Genomic DNA, 25,427 nt, shown 5'->3' on the forward strand with positions numbered 1-25,427 from the left:
GACATTCATACACATATACCACAATATCATGTAATGTTAATTACCTAGAAATAAAGAATGAGCAGCTACATCACTGTGAGAATAATAATATAATTTTAAAGACTGCAGGTATACAAAACTTTAATTGGGAATTGTTTTTTTTTCCCCATATATTCAAATGTATGTAAAACTGTATATGCCCTGCTGTATCCAGGCTTTAAGGAGTAATAACTCCAGAGACTCGCTCTTCTTGCATTATTTTAATTGCAGACCAAGAGATACAAGAGATTTATAACGGAGTAGACATGTAAAAGTGATGACTTTATTCAAAAACAGTTTATTAGATTCAAGAGCATCGCTGAGGCTGAAAAGCAGTTATGGGCTGATTGCTGGTGTTTGTTTAAATGGTTTATGAAAGTTTCTGTTCAGTCCACACTTGGTACAATAGCACAATGTTAGAATGTAAACTTCACTTATTGTTTATTTATGAAGGAAACCATAGGTGTCTCAAATATCTAAATCCTGCAGTCATCACATTCTTTCACATGTCTAATGGAAATTGTTTTAGTCTGCCTTCTCATACATTGAGACCTTAACATGCAAACATGGCTTGTTTTCATAAAGAACCTTGATTTGAGTGACTTGACTTATGCCATGCCCATGCAAACTTCTAGTGACGTTCTGGGAACCTGGTCGAGACAAAAAGGTAATTAGTTTACAGGCTCACTGCTCTGCGTGTGAAGAGCACAAATGCCTGAGTGAGTCAGTGAACTGGGATTCCTCCTCAGCAAGGCCATGAACACCATTCTATCAGAACTTGACCTAACCCTGTGAAAAGGTCACATGGAAATAGAGAAGACATGTAGACATAGTGTGGGTTGAGCTTTGTGGCTTGATGCCAGAGCTGCGTCAGTTTTCAAATGAAAACTAAAATAGATATGAATCTCTCGGCTCTGTCGCTTCCTGTTTGGGAAAACCAATTGCCTGGATACTACATTTATTATGAAAATTCAGTTCACAAAAGCTTTTAAGAGCAGCACAATTCAAGTCTGTGGCATTACTGCGTGCATGCTAAAATGGCCTTCATTTGAAAGAATAGAATTGTTTCCTGCACTTCCTGTGCTTTTGAAAAGAGTTGTGATAGAGGAGAAAACTGTCTCACCAGTTTAGCCCCTAGCTTATTGAGATAACAAAACAGTTGAATACTTGTGTAAAATAAATGTATTTTGGGGCTTTAGGGTTGGTCTGAGTTAAGGTTGTTGTGTAAATAAGACTGTGAGCAGGTGATTGGCTCTATTGCTGTTTTAATGGTTGCCTTGCATGTTTTTGATGTTTTAAAAGGACTGAATAGTCACTCTATTTAAAAAAAAAAAAAAAAAAAAAAACTTCAGAAGGTTCTTCTTATAATAATGGAGGAATCTCTTTGTTGTGTCTTGTCTTCTTTGAGGCTCTAATCTCATGTCTGGACTTGGATGGATGTATTGAGTGTTTCTAAGGATAAGTATCCAGTATTCCTACTCAGTGTTTTTCTCGTCCAAGTGCTCTTTCAAGCTGAAAGAACTGCCAAAGGCCAAGTCCTTTTGTTCCCCCATTCCTAATACTTCCCACTTGTCTAGTGTGGGCAAACCAACTGTGCCAGCACACAGAGCGCTCATTTGTCAGCGCAGCTAAAACTTTCCACCTATGTGCACAGACAGCAGAGTGTGCTTATCTATTCCTTAGTGTGAGCACGCACACGTTTCTTGTGTGTCTATTTGCACGTGCACACTTAATAGCCTCTAATTAATCATCGCAACCAGTAATTAGATTCTCTGCACTTTTTAATGCATCTGTTGCAAAATCCGAACAGTCTGCATATCAACACCGCCTACTGGGGTGAAGCAAAAATGTGATCTCTGCATACTTCAGCTGCTTGCACGTAAACCTCACCCAGTTACAGGGATGGATAACCAATCCTAAACGTATTTATTATTTTTGCCTTTGGTTTAGAGATCACACACATTAGTGACCTGGTCATTATATGTAATTAAAATTTAATTATATATATAATAATTGTATGCGCTTTGTGAACTACAACAATCAAAACCTTTAATGCCTTATCATCCACTACCCCCATTCTGATAGCAAAGACTGCAGTGTGCTTACTGTTGCCAGGCAGCAAGGCACAAAGCATAGAGAATGTTGACCCTATGAGATCTGCAGCAATGAGAATGAAACTTATCTAATGATTAACAAAAGTGATTTGGCTGAAGTTACTCTCAAGCTGCTGTGATTAGACATGTGTAATGCTATTTGTGTTGATTAAGGCTTTGTTCTCAAGCTCTTTTCTTACTATGGTTGTTTTACCTTGTGTCCTTCTTTGATATTTTTTCACCTTTAATTAAACCAGCCTTTCAGTTGCCTGAAAATAGAAGGTCTAAAGGTGTTTCATTTATGTGCTATAATAGTTTTTGATGGTTGCCACATGGTTATAACAGTATTAGAAGACTTGTATTGTCTGACTGTTGTAGTACTGTGTTTTCTTTAACAAAATGTTCCCGAATGCTTTTCTTCAGCATTTTGGCAGAAGCATCGTTCTTCCCTTAGGGCTGCTGGACCATACAGGCACTGACACTTTTCTAAATATCACCGCAGAGTGTTTATCTTGGCTAAAACTTCCATGGAAGTGACATTTGTTTATTGTCTTAGTGGGTCTTTAATTTTTATTCTGATAAAGAACAAACCGACAATTGTTCTTTATGCTAAATGATGTTTTTGGGGGAAAAAAAAAAAAAACTTTATTTCACCCAATTTCTAAATGCTGTGCTCATAAGTATGTTACAATATGGGTAAATTTCCCCGAAACTTTAAATAGGAACTTCATTTTGGGAATTTTGGAAATATTCCAAGTTGGAAACTTACCTGGAATTTATGGTAATTAATTAGACATTTATATAAACAGTATCTCATTAATTGTTAGTGTAATTTTGTTGCACAGTAGCTTTCACACAGCGCAAGTAAATTTTACACATAAATCTAATGTAACATTCTGTAAATATTTTGTACACAATATTTTGTGTGCAGGATTCAAGAAATGATTATCCTGCAAGATTTTATTTGGAAACTTTATTTATGTTTTCTGTGATAGGATAACCTGCAATTTTTTAAATTCCCAGTGTATTCCCATATATTCCTGTTAATTCTCATGGAAATTCTCAGGAGTTGTTTCCTGGAACCGTTTTAAATATTTCCTGTTTTGTTGCTGGGGGATTCTGAATGGCATGGATGTTAGCTGTATAGCGTATAGAGCTGTATAGGATAGATACAATGATAGCTGGTTGTCCAGTGTCCACATATCATGGGAGGGAGATGAGATGTGTGTCATTAGAATGATAGTGATATATAAGGATATGACCGTACAAATCAAGAGGGAAAAAGGGTTGGGCCTTGTGGGACTCCAATAAAGTGTCTTTCCATGAATCCAGTATTGACCCATGATCCTGATCCTGATCCTCCTCCAGGGAGAAACAATCCACATGATGATACACCACTGACTTCAAGTCTAGTAAAGGTGGATAGGAGAGTATTGTAATCAGCTAAGAAAGCCAGTTAAAGAATCAAGAAGTGTTAGTCAATGATAGCATGGCTGATATAAAGTCAAGGGTCTCAGTAATACTTTCTCTAGTTTCTTCCATGCCACTCTTACACTTCACGTACCTTACTGATCTGTTCTGTACTCTGTATATTGTGGTCTTATTGAATCTGCATTGTCTCAAATAGTCTGTCTATATGCAAAATGTATTGTGTTGTTATTTGTCTGTACTTTTGAGTCACTGACTGCCTATTTTGCCCTGACTTACTATTTAGTTCCAGCGTCTTCCAGTCTTGCCCCACATACATCTAAGTTCGCTATAGGGAAGACTGATAATCATTTAAGATGAAAAGGAGTAAGTCAGACAGCTTGCACAGGCCTGCTTTTTTCTCACCATACATGGTATTTAATAAAAGCCTGTGAACAGCACAGTGGCAGCCCTTGTAACATCTATTTGCATTTGTAGCCTGTGCATTTGCATTTACGCCATAACCATGTTGACGTGTGTTAGAGGGTGCAAATGATCTAATTGTGACACTGCAGGAGCATTTACATTTGCTAAACGACGGTGCACCATGGGCAAACAAGAATGCACAAATTTTCATGTTGAGCTAAATCGAAACGAGAGTGACGTGAGGAATCTCTAGGACATGGAGTCTTCACATAGACAATAGACACTGCAAGTGTTAAACGTTATCACCACTACACTAATGAAAAAATGGCTCTAAGCCTATAGAGATGTGTGAAGACCCGGAGCTCGCAACACAGCCGTTACTCCCGCCGCATATGACTCATATCTGCATACACGATGAGTAGCAACCGCAAGCAGCCAATCGGACACTGCCGGTGTGGTTGCCATGGCAATATGGCAGTAACACTGCAGCAGATGTAGAGAACGTTCGGGATTCAAAGCAGGGCTGCAGGCGATCGTGTAGGCCACGAGGCTTTAGGTTACATGTACAAAAAGGCTTTTTACATTACTATCATGGCTGCTTTTTGTGTTAGTTTCTCATTGTTTTTAGCTTGAAGGATTTATCAGTAATACTGTGCTTTTAAATGTTGTGTAACTCTGTATATCATGTCCAAACAAAGGCCTAGTGTTACCTTGAGAGTAACTTTAATCTCAGATAGTTTATCAGTTGAATGAAGATCAAAATGTACTGCAACACAAAGACGCATGATAAACATGTTCTACCACGAAGGTCGAATAATTTGGAGACTTTGTCTCATATGATCAACACAAAAGAACAAAAAAAAAACTGGCATGGCTATAAGATGTCCTCTATAGCACATGAAATATCTGAAATGTTTCCCTTCAAACTTTAGATCACTGAGCTCCTGGAGGACGAGAAGATAGAAGCGTGTGAGGAGCTCCTGCAGGATGGCGAGGACGGTCCTTCTTCCTTTTCCCCCAAACATTCAAACGTCACCCCTTCTTCTAGGTAGGAGCATCTCATTATTAGTTTTTTAAAAAACCTACAATTTTGGGGGGGGGGTGTTTCTATCTTTTTGAGCATGGCTTTAAAAAATCTACTTTTTTTTTTCCTCTTAATGATTACTCGAAACTGTTCATGAACCTGACTTGATGTGTCTTGTTTGGCTTTTCATTTTTATATCTGACTTTAAAAGCAATCACTGTAACATAACCCGAACGCATCCTTGGTGAAATAGGAGAGATTATTGGAATTAATGTCTCATTCTATTCATATCACTCTGTCCTAAAGCCTAATCTAGACCAGACAGCATGAATGTGGCTAATCCAGATAAACAGCAAGGTGCAAGGCTGTTGTCATATTTAGTGCTTTTAAAAAAAAAAAAGAAAGAAAAACAGCGCTGACTGAATTTTTTCTGCTGCTATGAACAAAAGCATCTTGCACAATAATGTAATATATCAAATCACAGGTTGAGGTGAGAGAAAGTGTTGGGTGGGCAGGAGTAGGGAAATTGGATATTATTGGATAAAAAGTCAGAGTAGTCTCTGTTACAGATATTTATTATTTTTTTTATTATTATTTTTTCCCCTCTCTCTATTTCAGTACAAAAATGCAATTTTAGCCACAATTTTGCCACTAAAATCAGAAAGCAAATCAGGTCTGAAAAACTTATCATTTGCTCACTGGCTTATAAGCTTCTTTTCTGAATTTCCTATAAATAGATGGCATTCTTAGCATCACAAGTGGCTTAGCACATAACGTAGGTACAGATACATACAACCAGTTGCTGTGTTATATCTAATACAGTGCAGAGTTTCTTCTAAAGATAAAATAATAATTTTGAAATTAAACAGTGTAAGCAGGTGTCATATTTGATATAAGTGTGGCTCTGCTGTGTGAAGAAAACTCTCTTCAAAATGAAATATTCACTTACTGGATGGTCACATGGTGCACACTTTAGTTGTCTGCAGTAAAAAATGCATAGAGAAAAAAATCATTCTACCAGACATTAAAAAATATATAAACACAGCAACAAACAAAACTGTGCAGGACACTGTTATAAGTTTAGAAAATATTGATTGACACGCGGTTGTAAACAAAATTTCCAAATACTTTTAATAACTGAACATTTTTAAGTGCTTTAAAGCTCAATCTGAACAAATATACTTGTATGACTGATTAAATCCCCCCCCCTTTTGAAAGTCTGCACAAATTTAAGGGGTTGGCATTTGTTAATATACACAAGTAAGAGGAGAAAAGTTTTATCAAAATGTCTTTATATTTTAATCTTTGCTTAAATAATAAATTATAATTAGGATGACTCGGATTTTTAAGATAAGTGATTTTGTCCATTATTTACCCCATGGACTTTCAGTAGCAACCCATTTTCACAGAAATTCATTACTAATTAAATGTTTTAGTGCCAGGACCATGGTTTACATATACATCTCTAGCCAACAGGTCACGTCATATTGCAGGCATGTGTATTGTGTATAGTTCATATTTGTCAATTCGTTTAGTTATTCTAAAGATGATTAGTCAGCGCTCATTTGGCTTGCATAAAAAGTCCTCTGGGTTGTTACTTGCATTACTAAAGGTCTTTAGAAAAACTCATGAAGCAGCCAATACAACTTTGTTACCGTCATGCTTTGGGAAATAAACAGCAGGACAGTCCCGAGTTGTTTGTGCTGTAGTCCAGCAGATCTTCCATTTTAACTCTGACAGGCCGACGCACTTCAAAAAGCTAAATTTAAACCCCGACATATATCCCTTTCGCCAGCTATGGAAAGTATTTTTCATCTGCCCCTGAAATAAACAGAGGGATATACTCTGGTGTTCTTAAGCTTTGTTGCCAGTGGTCAGGCACTGGAGTGTGTGAACAGCTTGTAGTCAGGGGGAGGTGGAGAAGTCATCCTCACCTCACCCTCCAACGACACTACAGCTCGTTTTCGACCTTGATCTTTACAGAGGAGAATTCGAGATAACAGAAAGGATTCATTGGCGCTGTTCTTTCAGCTTTTATGTGTAGAGATTCGTCTCTACACTGGAGGACAGAAAGACCTATGATAAATACACTTCATCAACTAGCATGTCAGTCTAACTTCCTCTCCCTCAACCCCCATGTCACCCACAAAACTGATAAATATAAAAAAAATAAAAATAATTATCATATTAAAAATACATTTTTTTTTCTGGAAAAAAATCCCCAAAATGTTCATCCTGTCAGAATCCAATGTCCATTAAACATATTTTGCTGGACTTTAATACTTCTACACCTTTGAAAACCTTTTTATTTATTTATTTTTTTTTTTTTATATATATAAAGTTTTTATTCATGTAAACCCAAATTTAGTCTTAATCTTAAACATCTTATTTACTTTTATATTAGTATAGCTGAACCTAGCTTTTGCCATGAACGTAGCCATAGAAGCTGGCATGGCGTTTAAAAAATTAATAAAATAAAAAAACAATAAAGTGTCACCCGAGCTCCTTCCTACTCCCCTCTTCACAGCTCTGGTGCATCGCCGTGTAACCACATGATCATGTCTTAATGAATCAAATGCAAATGACTCATCATTTATGTCTCTGACCTTTGCATAAGCATTTAGAAGATAAGTACATACATTTCTGCTCATTGGTGAGTAATTTGGATGGTCAGGCTTCATGACACAATCAAATCATAAGCACTGTATAAGAAAAGAATGTGGTCACCTGATCATCACCCACACTGTTCAGCACATATGGGTGTGGATGTTAAATGTACAAAAATATAGTATTTGTGTGGTGGTCTGTGAATTCCCTTCACGTGGTGAAATGTTCTGCATTACTTTATATAGCTGTGAAAGCTACAGGTTCAGAAGTAAAACAATGTTTTTTCCCCCACTGTGGCTACAAGAGACTTGACATTTTGACAGTGGTGTCTGAATACAAATTGAATTGATCTGGCTTTATATCATTTTTGCTACATCCATGAAACTATCCCTCCGCTTAAAAGCGTGACATCTGATGTGGCTTTGCAGCTTGCTGACATCTCAAAGCTTTTGTTAAGCTAGATTTTACCCCAACATGGTCTTTAAGATTTACATGTAATTACAGTGAAAAACATTAATTGAAATAGGTCAAATATACTGCAATAACACAAAACCGTGTGTTTTATTAATCAAAACCTGGTCTTTTATCCTTTTCGTCTTTTTAAGAGAAAAGTTCGAGTCACTTCAACAACCTTCTGCGTGCACAGCGACGTCTTGGTTTGTGCGAGTGACAGAATTCTTCCGCAGACGTTGTGGAAATCTAAAAAGGTTTTCCCAGACCACTAAAAATCATCATTTTGACATAACAGCTTATGCTTTTAGAGAGTAAATGATTTTATTTAAAAACTACATCCTTATCTGTTTATTTTACCTTTCTACATGTTGTAATTGTTTTTTTTTTTTTTGTTTTTGTTTTTTTTTACAATTATATAAAATCCTATTTTTAGAACAAGCTTAGGTTTAGAAAAATCTGAATAAAGAAGTAAATGTCTGGTGGGAAAGGAATGAACTGTCTTGTCAGTGTGTGGGTACATCTGCATGAGTTTGCCTCAGAGGATCAGGTGTTGAATCATTCTCTCTACACAAGCACAATCCAGTAAGAGAGTAAAGATGAGTGAACCAGGATGCCAGGGAGAACCGTAGCCAATGAGCAAGTTATAGAATAAGGATTGTGACAGGTGCCGGACTGTCTGTGTGTCTGTCTGAGATCTGCAGTCTTGGGGTGGTTGTGTGTCTGACTTTATACACCGAGCTGATAGGACGGTTTCGGGATAAGTCCCTCCTCTGCAGGTTTTTAATTGGTTCAGAGGGCTGCTGTTTACAGTGCATCACACAGCCCTGTATTTGAGCGAGGGGCCAGCTTGTTTACTGCAGCACTTTCCAGCAGAGTGGCGAGGCCGTGCACACACACACACACACACACACACAGCGCAGACCATAAGCCGCATGATGAACGTCGGCAGCCTGTGCTTGCTCTTTGACCTGCTCATACAGACTTTAGCTCCTCAAAGCGCCCAGTCCGGATAACAACGTAACAGTAACTGGAAACGCAGGGAAAACGGCTCACTCACGCAACCCCGGCTGCCGAAAATGGCTTGTGAAGTCCTCCTGCACAGGTGATGGAGTGAGGAAGGAAGAGGGGGGGGGGGGGGGGGGGTTCTCTAGGGACATACTTTCTTTTTTAATGGGGCTTAATTACTTGGGAAAGGTTGTGGAAATTGAAGGTGTGCTGCTAATTCAAAACTCTGTTCATTGTAGTATGATTTTTAGTGCTTTTATCCCTTTGGATCTCTAGGCCAGGTTTTACTGATGGTTTTTTGCTCTGGACAGGGTTTCATATGAGATTTGGATCATATTAAATGCTAGTTACCAAGTAGTCTAGCTTCACAGCAAATGCCATTCTAGACCCCATTTTTGATAGTGTTGTCTTTTTGTGTGTATCTCGGGAGTTCCAGATCTTTTTTTTTATTTATTTATTTTTTATAAATATTATAGCGAATTCTGTCAAAACTGTAAAGTTGCTGAATCATGACCAGCTCCTGTGTTTGACAGCTTTCTGCTTTACACACAGTATGTGTGTGTGAGCTGTTGGCAGGCTATAATGCTAAGTCAGAGGAAGTGTGGTGGTGTTGTTGATCCGCTTTTACTTCTAATTATACAGCACATTTCTCCTTCCGTACATGGCTAAAACAACATGCAAATAGATTAACGTAAGTTTCATCAGATCATTTTATCCGTGAGGATTCCAAACGGATGTATGCTTGTCAGAGATTTAGTTTAGGCCAATCCTTATGAGCTTTGCTTTTACTCTTGTCATTTCTTGTAAACTTCTTGTTTGATTTTGTTTGAATACATTTGTTATTTGCTTTATCCAGGGTGAAAACAGAAGAGGAAGCACACTGAAGAGGAGTGCTTCCTCTTTGTCTCATCTGTCACATGTACAGAATAACATTAATTGTCGAGCTGTTGAGTAACTGTTTGAATTATATTTATGTCAATACTCGTGTTTTAAGAAGTCAGGGTCACAGTATTCCAGATAATTCATTTATTATTATTGTTTATAAATTTTGTTACATAATGTTTAGTTTAGTTTCTTTTGTTCAGAATTTTTCCCCTTTCTATATGCTGAAGTAGGACATGCACTTTTACTTTCAAGGCACATTCTCTGGTCTGTGGTTAGGAATCAGAGCACAGCACAGCTCTGTAAAATGTTTGCCCAGCAGCAGGGTTCAGTGTAGATGCTGCCAGTGATTCAGACTGCGCCATAGCTCCTGAATAGCTAACCGAAATGGAATGTACATTTACGTTCTGTACATACAGAGCGTGTACATGTTTATTTGTGTCTCCATTGCTCGTTACACCGAACCACAATGTCATGACGGGTTCTTCAAGCACCTGTTGTGTCAGTGTCACGCTTTCCTCTACTCAGGTCATTAATCTGGCATTCAACAAAAGCTGGCACTCGGTATGTCATGTAAGCAGCATTCCCTCCATGCCAAAGATTGTTTATAGGACTGAGCAGACTGCTGAATAACCCCCACCCCCACACTTCCTGTCAGACACTGTCTTCTTGATCTGTTCAGTGTAAACCTGTCACTTCCAAGCAAGGACAAAATTTACTGCATACCCTGCCCCTGGTGGCATTGGAAGGACAAGGTGTTCAGGCTGTTGTCGATGCGTCTGGTGCAGCGTGTCAGGGTTATGGTTGACGAATATTGTAAGATTTTGATCAATAAAAATCATAGCAAATACATGTATTTAGTGTGTTTATTGATCTAGTGTATGGGTAGGCTATTTCATGGACCCAACTGTCACACAAGGAAACCCAAGACCCAGACCCAAGGCTATTTTACAAATGTTTAAAGTATTTATTGAATATTTATTTGCATCCCTGAATGGTTACTGTAAAATATTTTACATGAATGCAAACTTTTATTAAAACCTGACTATTGATGGAGTGACCTAGTCCCCTGGTGGTCTAGTGGTTAGGATGCGGCGCTCTCACCGCTGCGGCCCGGGTTCGATCCCCAGCCACTCTTAGTGCCGGTCCCAAGCCCGGATAAATGAAGAGGGTTGCGTTAGGAATGGCATCCAGCGTAAAAACATGTGCCAAATCAAACATGCGGATGATCCGCTGTGGCGACCCCTAATGGGAGAAGCCGAAAGAAATTTTTTGTTTTTGATTGATGGAGTGACCACTGATGGACCTAATGCAGCAATAGATACACATCTACCTTATTTGATCATTAGACATTGCTGAATCATAATTCACTACAATTCAAAGTCAAATATATTTTTACTTACTACATTTTCCAAAATCAGTCGTTCTTTTATATGTTCGAGTGGATAAAAACTTAACTGGTCAAGCTCTCAGCCAGCCACCAAACAGGGTAGAGCGCGCTTTGTTTTGAACTTGCCGCTCGATGATACTTACTTACTGTAGCACCAACATACAGTTTAGCATCAGTTCAACAGCAAGCAGAACATTTGAAGTAGTTGAAAAGAAGGTTTTTTTTGCTTATGATAATTTCAATAGATATCAATCAGTGTTTGACTAAATATAATTCTGTTAATAGATCAGTGTGCTGAGAGTAACATTAAAGTCTTTTCACATAAACTGAGTTGATTAAGCAAAGGGTCTTGTGACAAAAGTTGTAATGTGCTACAATTAGGTCAGAGGTCCTAATGTTACCTTTCCATTCTTCTGTTCCAGCTCGCATATCACTTCTATCAGCATTCTTCCAAAAACTGCAGGGTAAGTGCTCATACTTCCACTTCCGCTACTCGTGCGAATCTGCTTGTTCATTTAATTCCATATTAACGTGAAGCAAAAAAGCATTCGATAAGCATTGCACTTTTTTAACCACAGGTTTTATTCACGTAATAGCGTAAACCTGACTGTACTGACATAGTGATGTCATAAACATTCCTGCAAAGTGGATGGGGAGCAAGATGAAGCTGAACAAATCTAATTATAGGCTCAGGATTACAAACAGACCTTAAAAAAATTGAAAGAGAGCAGAGAATCTGTCAGATCAGTGATGGAAAACAGGAGCCCCACACTTCCAAATTATGCCCATTGTTTAGTGATTATGCCTGGTGTTTTATTGTCTCACAGTAGTCTTGCTTACCATGAACAGGGTCAAGTCAGAACAATGTGTCCATTTCAGTAGTATAAAGTCTGCGAGGTGAAAAATAGTTAAGGAGTACAACCTCGCAGATTTTTTTTTTTTTTTTCTTGTCGGTCGAGATGTTTTTGTTGTAAGCTAACTTAGTAGTGTGTGCGACTTGCAACAGAGAAGTTTAAGATAGTTTTAAGATCTGGCATTAACAGGAAATGTCCCTGGATTGCACTGAACTCTGTGCTGTTAATTTATTGATCTATTGGCTATTGCTCGGTCATATAGCCTTAGTATATACTCTTAGTAAATTTAATGCATATCATCCTTAACGCATATTTCAGGATGCATTAGCCAGAGCCCAGGTCTTAGTGCTTGCTAAGCACTAAGTGTGTACAGTGAGTAAGGATTGATTGTGTGTGGTGTTTAGAAGAGGGACCCAGCAGCTGCACATGGACCAGTTGTACAGACGGGAATAAAGCATTCAACATCCCGTTCGAAACTTAGTGACACAGCTGTGCCAGCTAAAGCCCCACGTGGCAACATGACTTTTAGATACTTAACCAAAAAGCTTTTGTACCCAAAGTGTGCCGAGCCCAAAATACCCTCAACATAGACCTCAGTGGGTTGAGGTGCTTAAGATGGTCGGTTATTTTTCAGGACTCGCACGGAGAGAATCATCTCAAAACTGTTTAGAAACTAAATGTACATGCCTAAATTTAAAGCCATGCTTCTTAGGGTTATGGCAAATTTCTAGTCTCTGTGTCACTAGACGAACTGTGTTTTAATTGTCATTATATTCTGCCAGTCTATTAAAAGACACATTTTCTGTTTTCACAAAAGGTCAGGAGGGTTAAATATGTGCATGCAATTACTTATTGTGGTTTCTGATTTATATCTGTGCTTTAGGCTATACAAATATAATATACGTCTTTGGGAATTTATTGTGGTACGAGATAAGTAAAACACTGTGTTATACCCAAAATATAATCGAGTAGATTGTGTGCTGTCATTACTCTTTTTCACAATAAAGAGTAAAAATAGTTTCATAATTTTTTTCACAATAAAGGGTGCTGGAGTTTTCTTTGTTTCATAGTTGAAAAATGTACCTTAGATTTTTTATTCATTAAAGAATGACACCTTAATTTATATTCAGATTTTGTTGTTGTGGGTTTTTGGCTAAACAGAAGTTTATATTTTTATTTCTTTCAAGTTGTTAAAGTCTTATAGAATATAATCAACACCTTCTGACCAACCAGATTATTGCATTAAATAATGCTGTAATATAAATTCAAATAATAAATGTTTTACATGATTAAAATGTGTGTTTGTGTCTCTGTAGTATCCTCCGGAGATCCATCCAGCAATTTCTGGACCTGCAAAGCTCCATAGACCAAGATCTCAGCAGCTATGAAAGCCAAGAGTCATCCTGCCAAGCTGGCCTGGGGTGAGTGCATACATCATAACACACTCTAGCAAACACGTTTTTTTCTTGCGTGTATCTGGGTTCTGATGTGTGTTTGGCCTCCACAGGGACCATACAAGTGAGAAGACTGTAGGTGCAGAGTCTCATGGAGGAGAAGAGAGGGCTGATGCTGGATCGACCTCTGGTGCAGATCCCGACCAACATGCAGAAGATGAAGAGGTTTGTCAGCATTGTTTTGTGCGTGTGTGAGATTTTGCATCTTTTCTTTGCTCTTTTGTCAAGCCAAAGGCCTTTCTTACAGCAACACAATAGTTAAGAACCCGGGTCTGTGTTATAAGAGCTCTAGATATTACTCTGTGTACTCGGTACTGTGGCCTCGATCTCACCAGTACAAAATGTCCTAGTTTTTAGGAAGTTTGATTTCTTTCTGTACACAACAAAGTTGTTGATTCACATGCTGACCTCCAGTATGGAGAACATGAGCCATTTTGTCGAATAAACAAAGTGTGTACTGTTCCCACCAGGGCCCAGTCAGCACTACAGCTTCTTTCTGTGTTTCTTCTTCCTTTATGCACATCAAAACAGTGGCCTTCCTCTAGCCACACACACACACACACACACACACACACACACACACACACACACTTGATGACATAGAAATGTCATCAAGCTTTTTTTCTTATCACTAGTTGTCTTTGAGGTTTCCTTTCTTTTGCTCAGTTTTGCACTCTAGCTTTGTGTTTAAAGTACTTAAAAAAAACACTTTGCTTCAACTTCTGTTTGTGTACACCCACATAAAGTCAAGCAAAAGTTTCAATCCTGTTTCTGTATTAGCTACTAAAGTCTTCACATTAATGTTTTTTTTTTTTTTTTTTTTTTACATGTTCATACATAAAACAGAATCACATTTCCTTTTCCCTCCAGGCATTTCAAGGTTCCCCACTTAGTGACCTTGTGCCAGAGCAGAATCTCAAAATGGACCTTGACAACGAGGCTCTCGTAGATGCCGAGAACAATATTAACACAACTCCAAGGTTAGTTTCAAAGTGTTAAAGATATTATGCTTGGGCTTTTTACTTTTACTAGAAAATATTTAATGCTGGCATATTATTAATAAATGCCTATAAAATATATGTTTCCAACCACGTTTTCTTTCCTCCCACAGGATACAAATGTACCTCGAATGCGAGCTCATGGAAGAGACTGATGTTGCCACCTCTGTAAGTAAACTGAGAGAGCTTAAACTACCACCAGTGCTGATGCTTGGCCCAGAAGCTAACCTGATGCAACACATTGATTTCTTTTCTTTTTTTTTTTTTCTTTTTTTTTTTTTTTTTTTTTAAGGATTCTGCTGCAGATGTGTGTGATCTGAATGCCAACACAGAAAGCAGAGAGCAGCCCAACCTAAATTCTCATCAAGTTCAAGAAGGTAAGGTAATCCATTTAACCACATACGGTCTATTATTACTGACGCACCACCCGCTAAACTCTGGAGCGCTCTTGACAGGTAAACACTGAAGATGCTGCAGAATGAAAAAATGGAGGAAGGGGAGGACACAGCGAGGGGGGGAGGGGCAAAGGGAAAATTCATATGGAAGCCCATTTCCGTCACACAAAACAGTTTGCCTTTAGACACCTTATTATTAACTACCCTTTAAAAGTAGCCCTTTTTTTTTACAGTATTAGTCAGGCTCAGGGATAGTGTACGTGTTCCATTTCATTGTATGATCCCATGGTGATGGATGGCAAGACGTAATGCTCACTACCATCTTCTTTGCTATCTGTTTCTCTCTTTCTCTCTGTGTCTACTCTGCCTTTCACCAATGCCTCTGCCTATGTTCAGCCTCATGCCCCTACAATTTCCCCTGCATAGACTTCACATGTATGCACTTGCAGACTGAAGGGCATGGTAAGTATCAGCTTGATGGCTTTTGTGTGTCACTTTATAACAGCATCTCTTCTAACTCCCCTTTTAAGAACGTGACCCTGCTCTCCTCCGCTGTCCTCACACCCAATTAGTATGCTATCTCCCGCTGGTCCTGTTCTAGCCTTCGTAAACACAAGGTTCCCTCTAATGAATCATTTGTTTTGGACTTGGAAAATGTTGTGTGGACTGGCTAATTTTCCATAGCAGTGGGCCGTGCTCCAGTACATTCTCTTTATTCATAAATGCCAGGGGCCTTATTGGCTCAAGGAGATGGAATCTCACTCAAGACCCTGCAGGCCAATTTGACCGTGTTAACATGCTTCGCTGCATCCTATGTGCTACCCAGCAGTAGTCAAGCCCCGTATTGCAACTGGTTAAGTTGCACTGAGCTGCCTCAAAATTGTCCTTTGGCTGACTTCAGTTTTTGTGCTTTTTAAAGGCATTTTCACATTTGTTCGTCGTTTTTTTTATTTTGTTCGAGATCCAAGTGTGAAAGTTATTTTTGTACTTGGGCATTGTTCAACCAACATTTAAAAACTTGGGTAATTAACTTGTGTGTATTGTGCACTGTGTGAAGGTGATCCACCGTGGAGGGCAAGTATTGAATAACTCGATGAGTCATGTTATTTCAGTTTGTTGCCATACTTTCATGCTTTTAAATCCAACAAAGTGACAGAAGATGCAATAGATTTATTGAGTTTTCTTTCAACTGGAAATGCTGCATCAGCATATATGGAGAATGTACCCACCCAAGTTTATTCATAAAAATCAGTTACTTTTGTATATAAACTAACAGACTTAGCTTTACCAAAAACTTTACAACAGCTAAACTAATGAGCAAAAAAAAAAGGGACAATAATAACAATAATAAGTATGTTACAATAGGTGACAATGAAGTACCCCTCTCTTTTGTTGCAAAGGTTTCATGCACCTCAGGACACAGCAAATACACAATTCAAACAAATGTCTTTCAAAGTGTGAAAATTTGTATTAAAAGCCCCTCCTGCCCCTAAATCTGTCTTTCAATGTCTTTGGGTATCCAGTGCACAGTGCAATCAGTGAGTCATCAGTTTTCCAGCTGATTTCCCCTGGTCCTCAGTGTGCTGCACTGCCCCCATCCTTTACTAAATGCTTCATGATGGCCCTGCTGCAGAATCCCAAACCCTCATGTGACCCAGGGTTTGGGGGGTGTTAATTCTCAATGCTATACTATATCCTCTGTAGTGTTTTTAAGCGTTCTGTTTCATTTTAGGTGACCCTGTGTGTGTGTGTGTGTGTGTGTGTGTGTGTGTGTGTGTGTGTGTGTGTGTGTGTGTGTGTGTGTGTGTGTGTGTGTGTGTGTGTGTGTGTGTGTGTGTGTGTGTGTGTGTGTTAGATCCCATTCCAGTGTTCATGTCATGGCAGGAGGAGAGTGAATCTGGAGAAGCACAGTTGTCTCCACTGGCAGGACGCATGTTGCCACTGCCTCTAGGGGAAGATGCACAGCCCTTACTGGCACGTCACTTCCTGGATTTCGGTCATAGTCAGCGCTTCCTGCAGCAGGATTCCGATGCCACGTCTTCAAATAAAGCACTGTCCTGTGGAAGGTGAAAGAACTGTAAATGACAATCATTGTTTTTACACAAGTTTAGATTTGTTGCAAAAGTGGCTTATCTGTCTCTTTGTCCGTTCTTTCTAGGTCCCGCCGGGCCTCCTTCAGCTCCAAGGAAAGTACAAAGGGGGACAGTGTCTTTCAGCAGCTCACCAAGAAACTCCAGAACATCAAGAAAAAAATCAAGCAGTTTGAAGAACAGTTTGAAAAAGAGAAGAACTACACGGTTGGCACTGCTATCTTAAATTCTATATAATCTTAATGGTTTATTTAACTATATAAGCGTACGTGTTTGTGATTACCATGGTTGGATAATTTTGACCCAGTAAAAGAAAGAATTTACTAGTAAAAGAATGAAACATATGTTCATTTGAAACCTACAGTGAAAAACTAAGATGTAAATCTCTGCCCGGCTTTAAAAATGCGATCATAAGATGCAGGTAGATATTTTCTGATTACTTGTGCGTATTTGGTCAGAAGGCACTGAGACACATTTGATAAAGCAGCCATACTTTTAACTAATAAACCTTTAAACCTCTTTTTTTTTTTTTTTTTTTTTAAAGGGCAGGTTAATTGATATAGCTATAGATAAACAATTTACAGTGCAATTAAAAATGTCTATTTCACACAAATGTGAACTACCTCAGCAGTGAGCTTTTTTTTCTCCTTTTTTTTGTATCATGGGAAGGTATGACAGTTAGATCAAAAATAAACTACAGATGGAGTACATATTTCTTTGTAAGCTCAGGGATCACTAAAAACTTTTTGTCTTTAATTTTTAGCCATCTCATGCTGACAAGGCAGCTAATCCCAAAGTCCTGAAGTGGATGACCGACCTCACCAGGATCCGTAAACAGCTTAAAGGTAAGTCCTAATTGAGTGAGCAGCGGGGGTGCCTGGGTCTTGAGTTGGTCCTCTGTGATTAACAGTAGTTTAGTAATGGACAGTGTGACTCTCGATACAGAGGGGTCTCCCCATCACTGCTCCATGTCACACGGTACCCTCACCCACTCTCACATGTTGGTCGATTCTGATTGGCCGCCACCCTTTTCATTCTCCATTACCATGTGACGCCCCCTCAGAGGTGCATTGCCGAATAAGTTTTTCTCTCTCTTTAATTAAACTTCCCTGGATGGCCTGATCAGCAGGACGACAGCACCTCTTACCCAAAGCTTCCTTGAGGCACCAGGCAGTGCTTCACTTTCACAGACGCCACTCGTCCGCTCTGAACACACCTTATTTTACACAGTCACGCCCCCTCACTGTCTCTAGACAGACACCCCACTTCTGTAAGTACTTTCAAACAGCAGTAAGTAGACAAAAGAGCTATTTGTGGTCCTCTCTCCTGTCCTCTTTCCTTGGTTTTTTGTCTGACTGCGGCCTTTCCCCCAAGGGTGGACTCTCAGCCATATGTCAGGTTTTTAGTCCAGTGTGTTTTTTAATGGGGGTTATTGTCTCTGCACCTCAGTGATATTCTATAAGCAGCTTGTTTCTCTGTGCTGATCCTCTAGTTTATGGTGGATTAAATTTTACCTCATTATGTGGACATTCTAAAAAGTTAAATGGCAAAAAAAAAAAGCACAGTCTTTCCTTTTCACCCAGATAGTTTCTTTCTCCCCAGGTAGTTTATCATCCAAGACATGTTTTAGTATTTGGCTTTGCTTCTTTTTTGTTGTGTTGGAGCTATAATGTAGTTTAATGTAGTGTGTAAAATCTATCTTTACTCAAAATCTCCTTTAATTCATGTGTGAATCCTGGACAAATATTCATACAGGATGCAGTTATAAATGTATATTTGTAAATAAATATTCCGAGTAAAGTTTCAGCCTTTTCGCCTATTAACTTCAATGCAAGCAAAAGAAGCAAACGTTTAACATCAAAAAGTCTGAGCTGATCTTAAGTGGACTTTCTATTTCAGCTCTTTCTATATCTTTTTTGTGTGTGTGTGTGTGTTTGCCCAGATGCCAAACACAAGGCAGAGAGCGAACTGACCCCACAGACGCGCCCACGCAGCAACACACTGCCTAAGAGCTTTGGCTCCACATTGGAACACTCAACTTCTAGAGGCCTTGCTGAGAGAGATGGTGAGGGACGGGGATGCCGGCCCACCCATGAAGAGACGCTGCAGCTCATTGAGCAACATCTACGAACCAAGCGAGAGGAGGACGGCTGGCCTGAAGACATCAGAGTCAGTACAGCTCTTGGGATTCTGCTTATATGTTTCGTTTTCAGCAGTAGCTTCAGTCTCTCAGTCCTCTAACACTTTTAACTGCATTTTTACCAGTAAGGTTAAAAGCTCATAAAATCTAGAGGAGCATGTATTTTACAACTGCTAATGTTCCTCTGCTAGATGCAGACAGCAGCAGCCTTTTTCTCTCTTGTATTTCTTATACTGCAGTGACTAACACTTGATATTGTTTAGAAAATATTTTGTCCAAAACAGATATTAAACATTAAGAATATCTGGCATCTCTATCGAAGCATGCAGGGTAAAAAGCTAAAACAAATTTGTTGCTTTAAACAGAAAATGACCAAGGAGCAGCTCGCCTGTGAGAAGACAGTGCTGCAAAAGAACTTATTGTATTACGAGGGACTGCATGGTCGTCCTGTAAGTCTCAGCTCTATCACACATTCTCTTATATACAGGGTCAGGTGCAATTCCCTGAACAGGAAATCTCCATAAATGTTTAGTACATGTGTGTATAACATAGAGGGATACTAGAGCCTGTATAGTACGGAAGTCCTATGAGGCGATGCCTTATATTATTTTTTTTATCTGTCTTGTTTTCTCACAATCACGACTTAATTTTTCTGTGTATTTGGCATAAGAGCATGTTGTAGTGGCAGCATCCTCACAGCATCACAAGTAATGACCATCACCATTTATACCCCCCCCCCCAGGTCACGCGTGAAGAACGATTGATTGTAAAACCACTGTATGACCGATACCGGCTGGTGAAACAGATGCTAACCCGTGCCAGCATCACTCCCATTATTGTAAGGTTTACTTCTTTATTTCTAATCCTAAAACATTATAAATCATACACAATCTTGTGTATTGTTTGACGTGTGTATGTACATTAAATAGAGTTGTTTAAATAAGTGAGGAGGTAAAAGTGATGAAATTCTGGTCTGTGCCACAGTCAATCCAGTAAATTTTTCCCAATCACATTTGCCCTTTCTTTTCTTTTTTTTTTTTCTTTCCTTTAGGCCTCGCCCTCGAGCAAGAGACGCAATCAGACCCTGCAGCCCATTATCGAGGGCGAGACTGCGCATTTCTGTGATGAGATCAAAGAGGAAGAGGAGGAAGAGGTGGAAGAGGATGAGCAAGAAAGTGGAGAGATGGAGAGTGAGGAATCAGCGGTCATTATCGCGTTGGACCCTGCAGCCCAGCCCACCAACCTGCAGCCTGTGCCTGACAAAATCCTGAGGCCTAAGATGGGAGAAAGCTCGGGCAAGTTGAACCTTGACCTGCGTCTGTCCAGCTCTAACGCCTCCTCCATGTAAGTGTAATCACCTGCACTCTGTTCAACAACAGCACAATCACTTCTGTATGCACGTAGCTCAGGCTGTCATTCTCACGCCTTTCACACACATCATGAGAACCTATTTACAGCGTCTGTAGAGTCACTGACCTCAAAACCTTAAACTATATAAGGCAGCAATCCTTTTAGAGAAGAATGAGCAGCATGTTGAGCTCTTCTGCTCGTGCTTTCGGTGTTCAAAAAAAAACACACCACTTTCAGTGCTTCTTATTTACTATTAAAAAGTACTACATACACAATAATCCCGACAGACAAAAAGATCCCGAACACCTGACTGTAATGTGCATTCTGAATATACTGTTCCACATTTAGTCTGTTTTTAAAATAACCTCCAATCTTTTTGGAAAGATGATTCTTTCCAAAAAAGAAGGAGATTTCTTCTCATGTTAAGGACGTGTATGTAGATATTTATGTCAAAACAAGATTTTGAATAAACAAACTGGAAGTCAGGAACACGGACGATCAGAGTGATAAGAACAGTGAAATGTACCTGTGCTGTTATACTAAATATGAAGTGGTATGTTAAGGTTTGGAGACTGGCACTGTTTACAAAAACAACGTTTACAAACAGTCACCTGCAAAATAGTCCCCTTGCACAGCAATATCCACTTTTGAAATATGTCCTGGAAGTCGTGTTCTGCAATTTGTACCGGAGGTTTCTACGTTTTCGGCGATTGCACTTGTTGAAGGTCTTCCTGATGTTTCATCGTCTTCTAGTGATGTTCTTCCGTTTTTGCAGTGCCACTCAAAACACCTCACGCACCTCTGGTTCCATGCTGAATTGCTTGTGTTAAAACTTTTTGGGTCCTCTTACAACAGCTGCTAGTCCAATCAAATTAGAGCTAAACCAAGCACTCCTGCATCCCACAGGCCTGAGCTCCTGGAGCAGCTGTGGAAAGCCAGAGCAGAGAAGAAAAAGCTGAGGAGGACCATTCGTGACTTTGAGGAGGAGTTCTACAAGCAGAATGGAAGGTAAGATGCTCTTCTGTCATGTACCGAACTAAATTACGGCTCTAGTTTCTCACACTAACAGATTTGTAGAGAAACATGGAAAATACAATCTGCTGAGAGGTCTGAGCTCCAGTGCAGGCCGACATCAGGAGTAGATTATTAAGAGACTGAGTGATCGGATCTTAATGTTGCTTTGAGAAAATGCTTTGCTGCACACTTTGAAATTAACAGCTAGGAAATAAGCATGTGGCCGCTTCACTGACCAAGTCGCTGCTCTTTCACTAGAAACGTACAGAAGGAGGACCGCGTGCCCATGCTGGACGAGTACAAGGAGTACAAACGCATCAAAGCCAAACTGCGCCTGCTCGAGGTCCTCATCAGCAAGCAGGACTCTTCCAAGTCCATCTAAAGTCCAGCATGCAGCATCAACATCCATGTCTATATTCCATCACCTAGCAAGTGAACGCTCTCAAAGATTCAACAGGAGGATGTTCTCTCTGTCCCGAACGTTTTTGTTTTTGTTTTGTTTTGCCTGCTTGGTTTTGTTTGATCATAGTCAGGAGCCCTCAGCATGAAGAGGGACGCACTCTGTGTTGGAGCTGATTCATCAGAAGTGTGTGTGGACAACAAGAACAGAACTTCCAACCACATCCACAGTCAGCGTCTTTCTCAGACTTGCGCCATTTATTCAAGCGACATCCCCGAAATCCCGGGGACGTGATACACTAATATTGTTTGTTCCGGACAGAATTCTGTGCAAGAATTATACTCTGTGTATTCACAGGATGTGTGTGTTACAGTAGGTTTCATCTAAGCGAAGTTACTGATATACTCTAAATGTTACTGTATTTTTTTTCGTAGCTACTCTCTAACAAGAGAAACGGAACTTGGTGCTCTTTTTTTTGGTTTGTTTGTTTTAACAAACACGACTTCTCAGTGACGGAGCGGATCAGACTGATCAGAGAATTTAACAATGAACTGAAGATTGATATCCTGTAGTTATCCTCTGGTTTTTTTTTTGCTCCGTGTTTGTGTACTATGGAACTAGATGTATATTTATTTCTAACGTTTCTTCACTCTTCCTCTTGGATTCACGTACAAATAATGGATCACAGACTCGACGAGGCAAAAATATCTAACGCCGACGTTAAAAAGATTAGTTCCTCACTCGTAGGGTCGTTCCGTGCTCACTCGCGTCTCACACTCGGGACGTTATCGTTCAACCCGAGGTTAGTTAATCAGCCTGGCCGGTGGAAGGTCACGCCACGAAGCAGTGGTGTGTGTCCTTTGGAGCAGTGCAGCGTTACTGAAATCCTGATTGGTCGAGTACCGTTGGAACCGATCACAAGCTCAACACTGGCATCATTCTGTCATGCAGAATATGTCAAGCTGTACATGCTACGGAAAAAAGACTGTAGCGTGTCGTCATGGACAAGTGTGTAATTTCCTCCTGCGTTATCGTGGACTCGTTGAAAAGAGATGTTCCTCCTGGAGGACACTGTAGCTCAGTGCAGTAACCACTGCTGCACTGAAACCATGACAATTATCATAGATCACACATTTGAAAAAAAAAGTCTAACTGGTATTTTCTTCTCATGCTTGATCAAGCAGCACGAAAAGTAAAAAAAAAAAAAAAAAAAAAAGGAACTGTTGTTGGATTCAACTGTGGGCATTAAGTGCAGGAACAGTGAGCACTTGGAACGTCGAGGCGTGTTAGTGTGTGTGTGTGTGTGTGTGCGTGCGTGCGTGCGTGCAGTCAGAGGAAGTGAACTTGCTTCAGAGAAGCTCTAAATGCGAACAGCTCGGTGGATGCGCTCAGCTGTTTTGAGTTGCCCCTCGTTGGTGAAAGTAGGTTAATATAAACACAAAAAGGTTTTTTTCTGAAGGGTGTAGGAGCTGGTGAATGTTATTTGCACAGCATTCTGAGAATGCAGCCCACTGTTTGTTCAAACTTGCTTGTACAAACTTGCTTATATATTGAAGCACTAATTGTATCTGAAGGTTGTTCCTTTTTTAATGCATGTTAAACCCCTCTGTCTCTTTGCAGTGAATTACATGCTGATTCTCTCTCTCTCTTTTTTTTTTGCGCATTATTTTGTACTCATTTTTTTAACTTTCACTTTCATCGATCCATCTTTACCGTGTAGAACTCTGTATTAACTAAACATCTGCTTGTTTTGTAAAAATTATATATATATATATACACACACTCACACGTGTCAGTAGAAAGTTTGCATGGCAACTGTTTGTATTTCTATTTTTGTGCCATGAAAAAGAAGCAATAACGAGGCATCGAGGTCTTTGTGGAACGAGAGGACGACGTCTGCATCCAGTGTGTGCATTTCCAATAAATGGCTTGTGAGACATCATGCCTAAAAAAGGAGATACTTGCTTTTTCTTCTTTTTTATGTGCCTGGAAGAAATTCTGTGAGTTCCATAGAAAAATCAACCTGAACCGGAATAAATAAGTCAAGTCAAGCTTATTTCTATAGCGCTTTTCACAACAGACATCTTTACAACAGCTTTACAGAATTTAACAGTTAAGGTGAAGGGTGTGAATTTATCACTGATGTGCAGCCATGGTGACTGTAGCAAGGAAAAACTCCACTTAGATGTAATGAAGAAGAAACCTTGAGAGGATCCAGACTCAAAAGGGGAACCCGTCCTCATTTGGGTGAGAGCAAGAGTGTGATTATAAATCTTTAAACAATATAGAACACTGGAGAGTGAAAACTAACATGAGCACTGGAATGTAAGATTATAAGTAATGTTCTTTCTACAGTCTTATACGGTCATTTGTGGTAATAAAACTAGGAGCTACTGAGCAACTCATAAAATAGTTCAAAATTTGCGATCATCATAGAAATAAGGTGTGTACAGGGACCTGAAACGCAGCAGCAGAGAAAGGGAGCAGAGTGCATGCCACTAAAAGAGGCCTAGCCAATCTGTGTGTGTGTGTGTGTGTGTGTGTGTGTGTGTGGTTAGTCTTCCGCTGCTACCCGCTGACGCTTCACCTGTATTATTTGATAAAGTGCAGTAATTCAGCTCCAGCACTTCAGTGTCACACAATAAGTGTTATACAATACACTTATTTTACTAACTGTAGAATAATGAACTGTAAACTTTGCACTAGTGCAGGTGTGAGCATGAGAGATGCCTTGCAGGACAGACTGAACTACAGACACACATTTATGAGATTTTTCTACCTGACGTGTTCATGAACCGATTTTGGCAGGACAGTGAAAGTGAAAGATTAATCATGAAGATGCACTGGGACACATCATCAGTGATGTATCCTGGGGTCATTGGGTGTTTCCGGGTCTTTCAGCATCAGACATCCAGCCTGTGTCCCAGTATGGATTGCCCACGGTTCTGCTCTCTTAATCCAATGCCACCTAGTGGCTTTGGATTCAGACTGAACTAGAGACACATTAATGAGTTTTTTTTTTTGCACGTTTTCCTCTTTCACAGTGTCTCTACCTGACATGTTCATGTACTGAACCGATTTTGGAATGACAAAAGTCAGCAAACAGACTTTATATTACAGTTAGCAATGACTTGGCCTTAATTAGTGAGTCAAAAGCAATAATATACCCCTCAAACTCTATACAGTGCAGAGAAAGATCTGAATCAACACAGCAGTTTGTGCCACACTAGCAAGTGCTTTAGCATTCGATTATGATTGCATTTAATGTAAACAGAAGCACTGCGATCAGAGCAACATGAATAGAACCAAGAGAAAATCTCACACACTGGTCCAGGCTGAGATGTGTTCACTGTGTGAGACGTTTTCCTGGCAGCATACAGATTTTAAGGTCATTTAAATGTTAAATCTATTCTATGTGGTGTGATGT

General features: G+C 39.6%; 2 protein-coding genes across 27 annotated transcripts in view; one reads left to right on the forward strand and one right to left on the reverse strand.

The window, feature by feature from the left end:
- The window catches only part of fam13b (family with sequence similarity 13 member B), a 36,401-nt gene extending 13,185 nt beyond the window's left edge, over positions 1-23,216 (forward strand). For 5 of the 26 annotated variants that reach the window (XM_083560718.1, XM_083560701.1, XM_083560697.1 and 2 more), the window contains 17 exons: positions 4,877-4,992; positions 11,728-11,769; positions 13,476-13,580; positions 13,667-13,778; positions 14,484-14,593; positions 14,725-14,779; positions 14,904-15,015; positions 16,862-17,072; positions 17,165-17,303; positions 17,860-17,941; positions 18,223-18,366; positions 19,039-19,265; positions 19,602-19,685; positions 19,979-20,074; positions 20,288-20,580; positions 21,493-21,594; positions 21,859-23,216. In XM_083560718.1, coding sequence (XP_083416844.1) covers positions 4,877-4,992; positions 11,728-11,769; positions 13,476-13,580; positions 13,667-13,778; positions 14,484-14,593; positions 14,725-14,779; positions 14,904-15,015; positions 16,862-17,072; positions 17,165-17,303; positions 17,860-17,941; positions 18,223-18,366; positions 19,039-19,265; positions 19,602-19,685; positions 19,979-20,074; positions 20,288-20,580; positions 21,493-21,594; positions 21,859-21,982 — 2,154 coding nt within the window. In that variant the 3' untranslated portion in view covers positions 21,983-23,216. Of the gene's footprint in view, positions 1-4,876; positions 4,993-11,727; positions 11,770-13,475; positions 13,581-13,666; positions 13,779-14,483; positions 14,594-14,724; positions 14,780-14,903; positions 15,016-15,402; positions 15,469-16,861; positions 17,073-17,164; positions 17,304-17,859; positions 17,942-18,222; positions 18,367-19,038; positions 19,266-19,601; positions 19,686-19,978; positions 20,075-20,287; positions 20,581-21,492; positions 21,595-21,858 lie in introns of all 26 variants that reach the window. The other 21 variants (XM_083560695.1, XM_083560699.1, XM_083560696.1 and 18 more) reach the window with 5 other exon arrangements.
- chrm1a (cholinergic receptor, muscarinic 1a) overlaps positions 1-25,427 on the reverse strand; it is a 179,863-nt gene that overhangs the window by 126,597 nt on the left and 27,839 nt on the right. The window lies entirely within an intron of this gene.

The sequence above is a fragment of the Silurus aristotelis genome (genome assembly GCF_946808225.1).
Source record: "Silurus aristotelis genome assembly, chromosome: 14".
NCBI classification, from domain to species: domain Eukaryota; kingdom Metazoa; phylum Chordata; class Actinopteri; order Siluriformes; family Siluridae; genus Silurus; species Silurus aristotelis.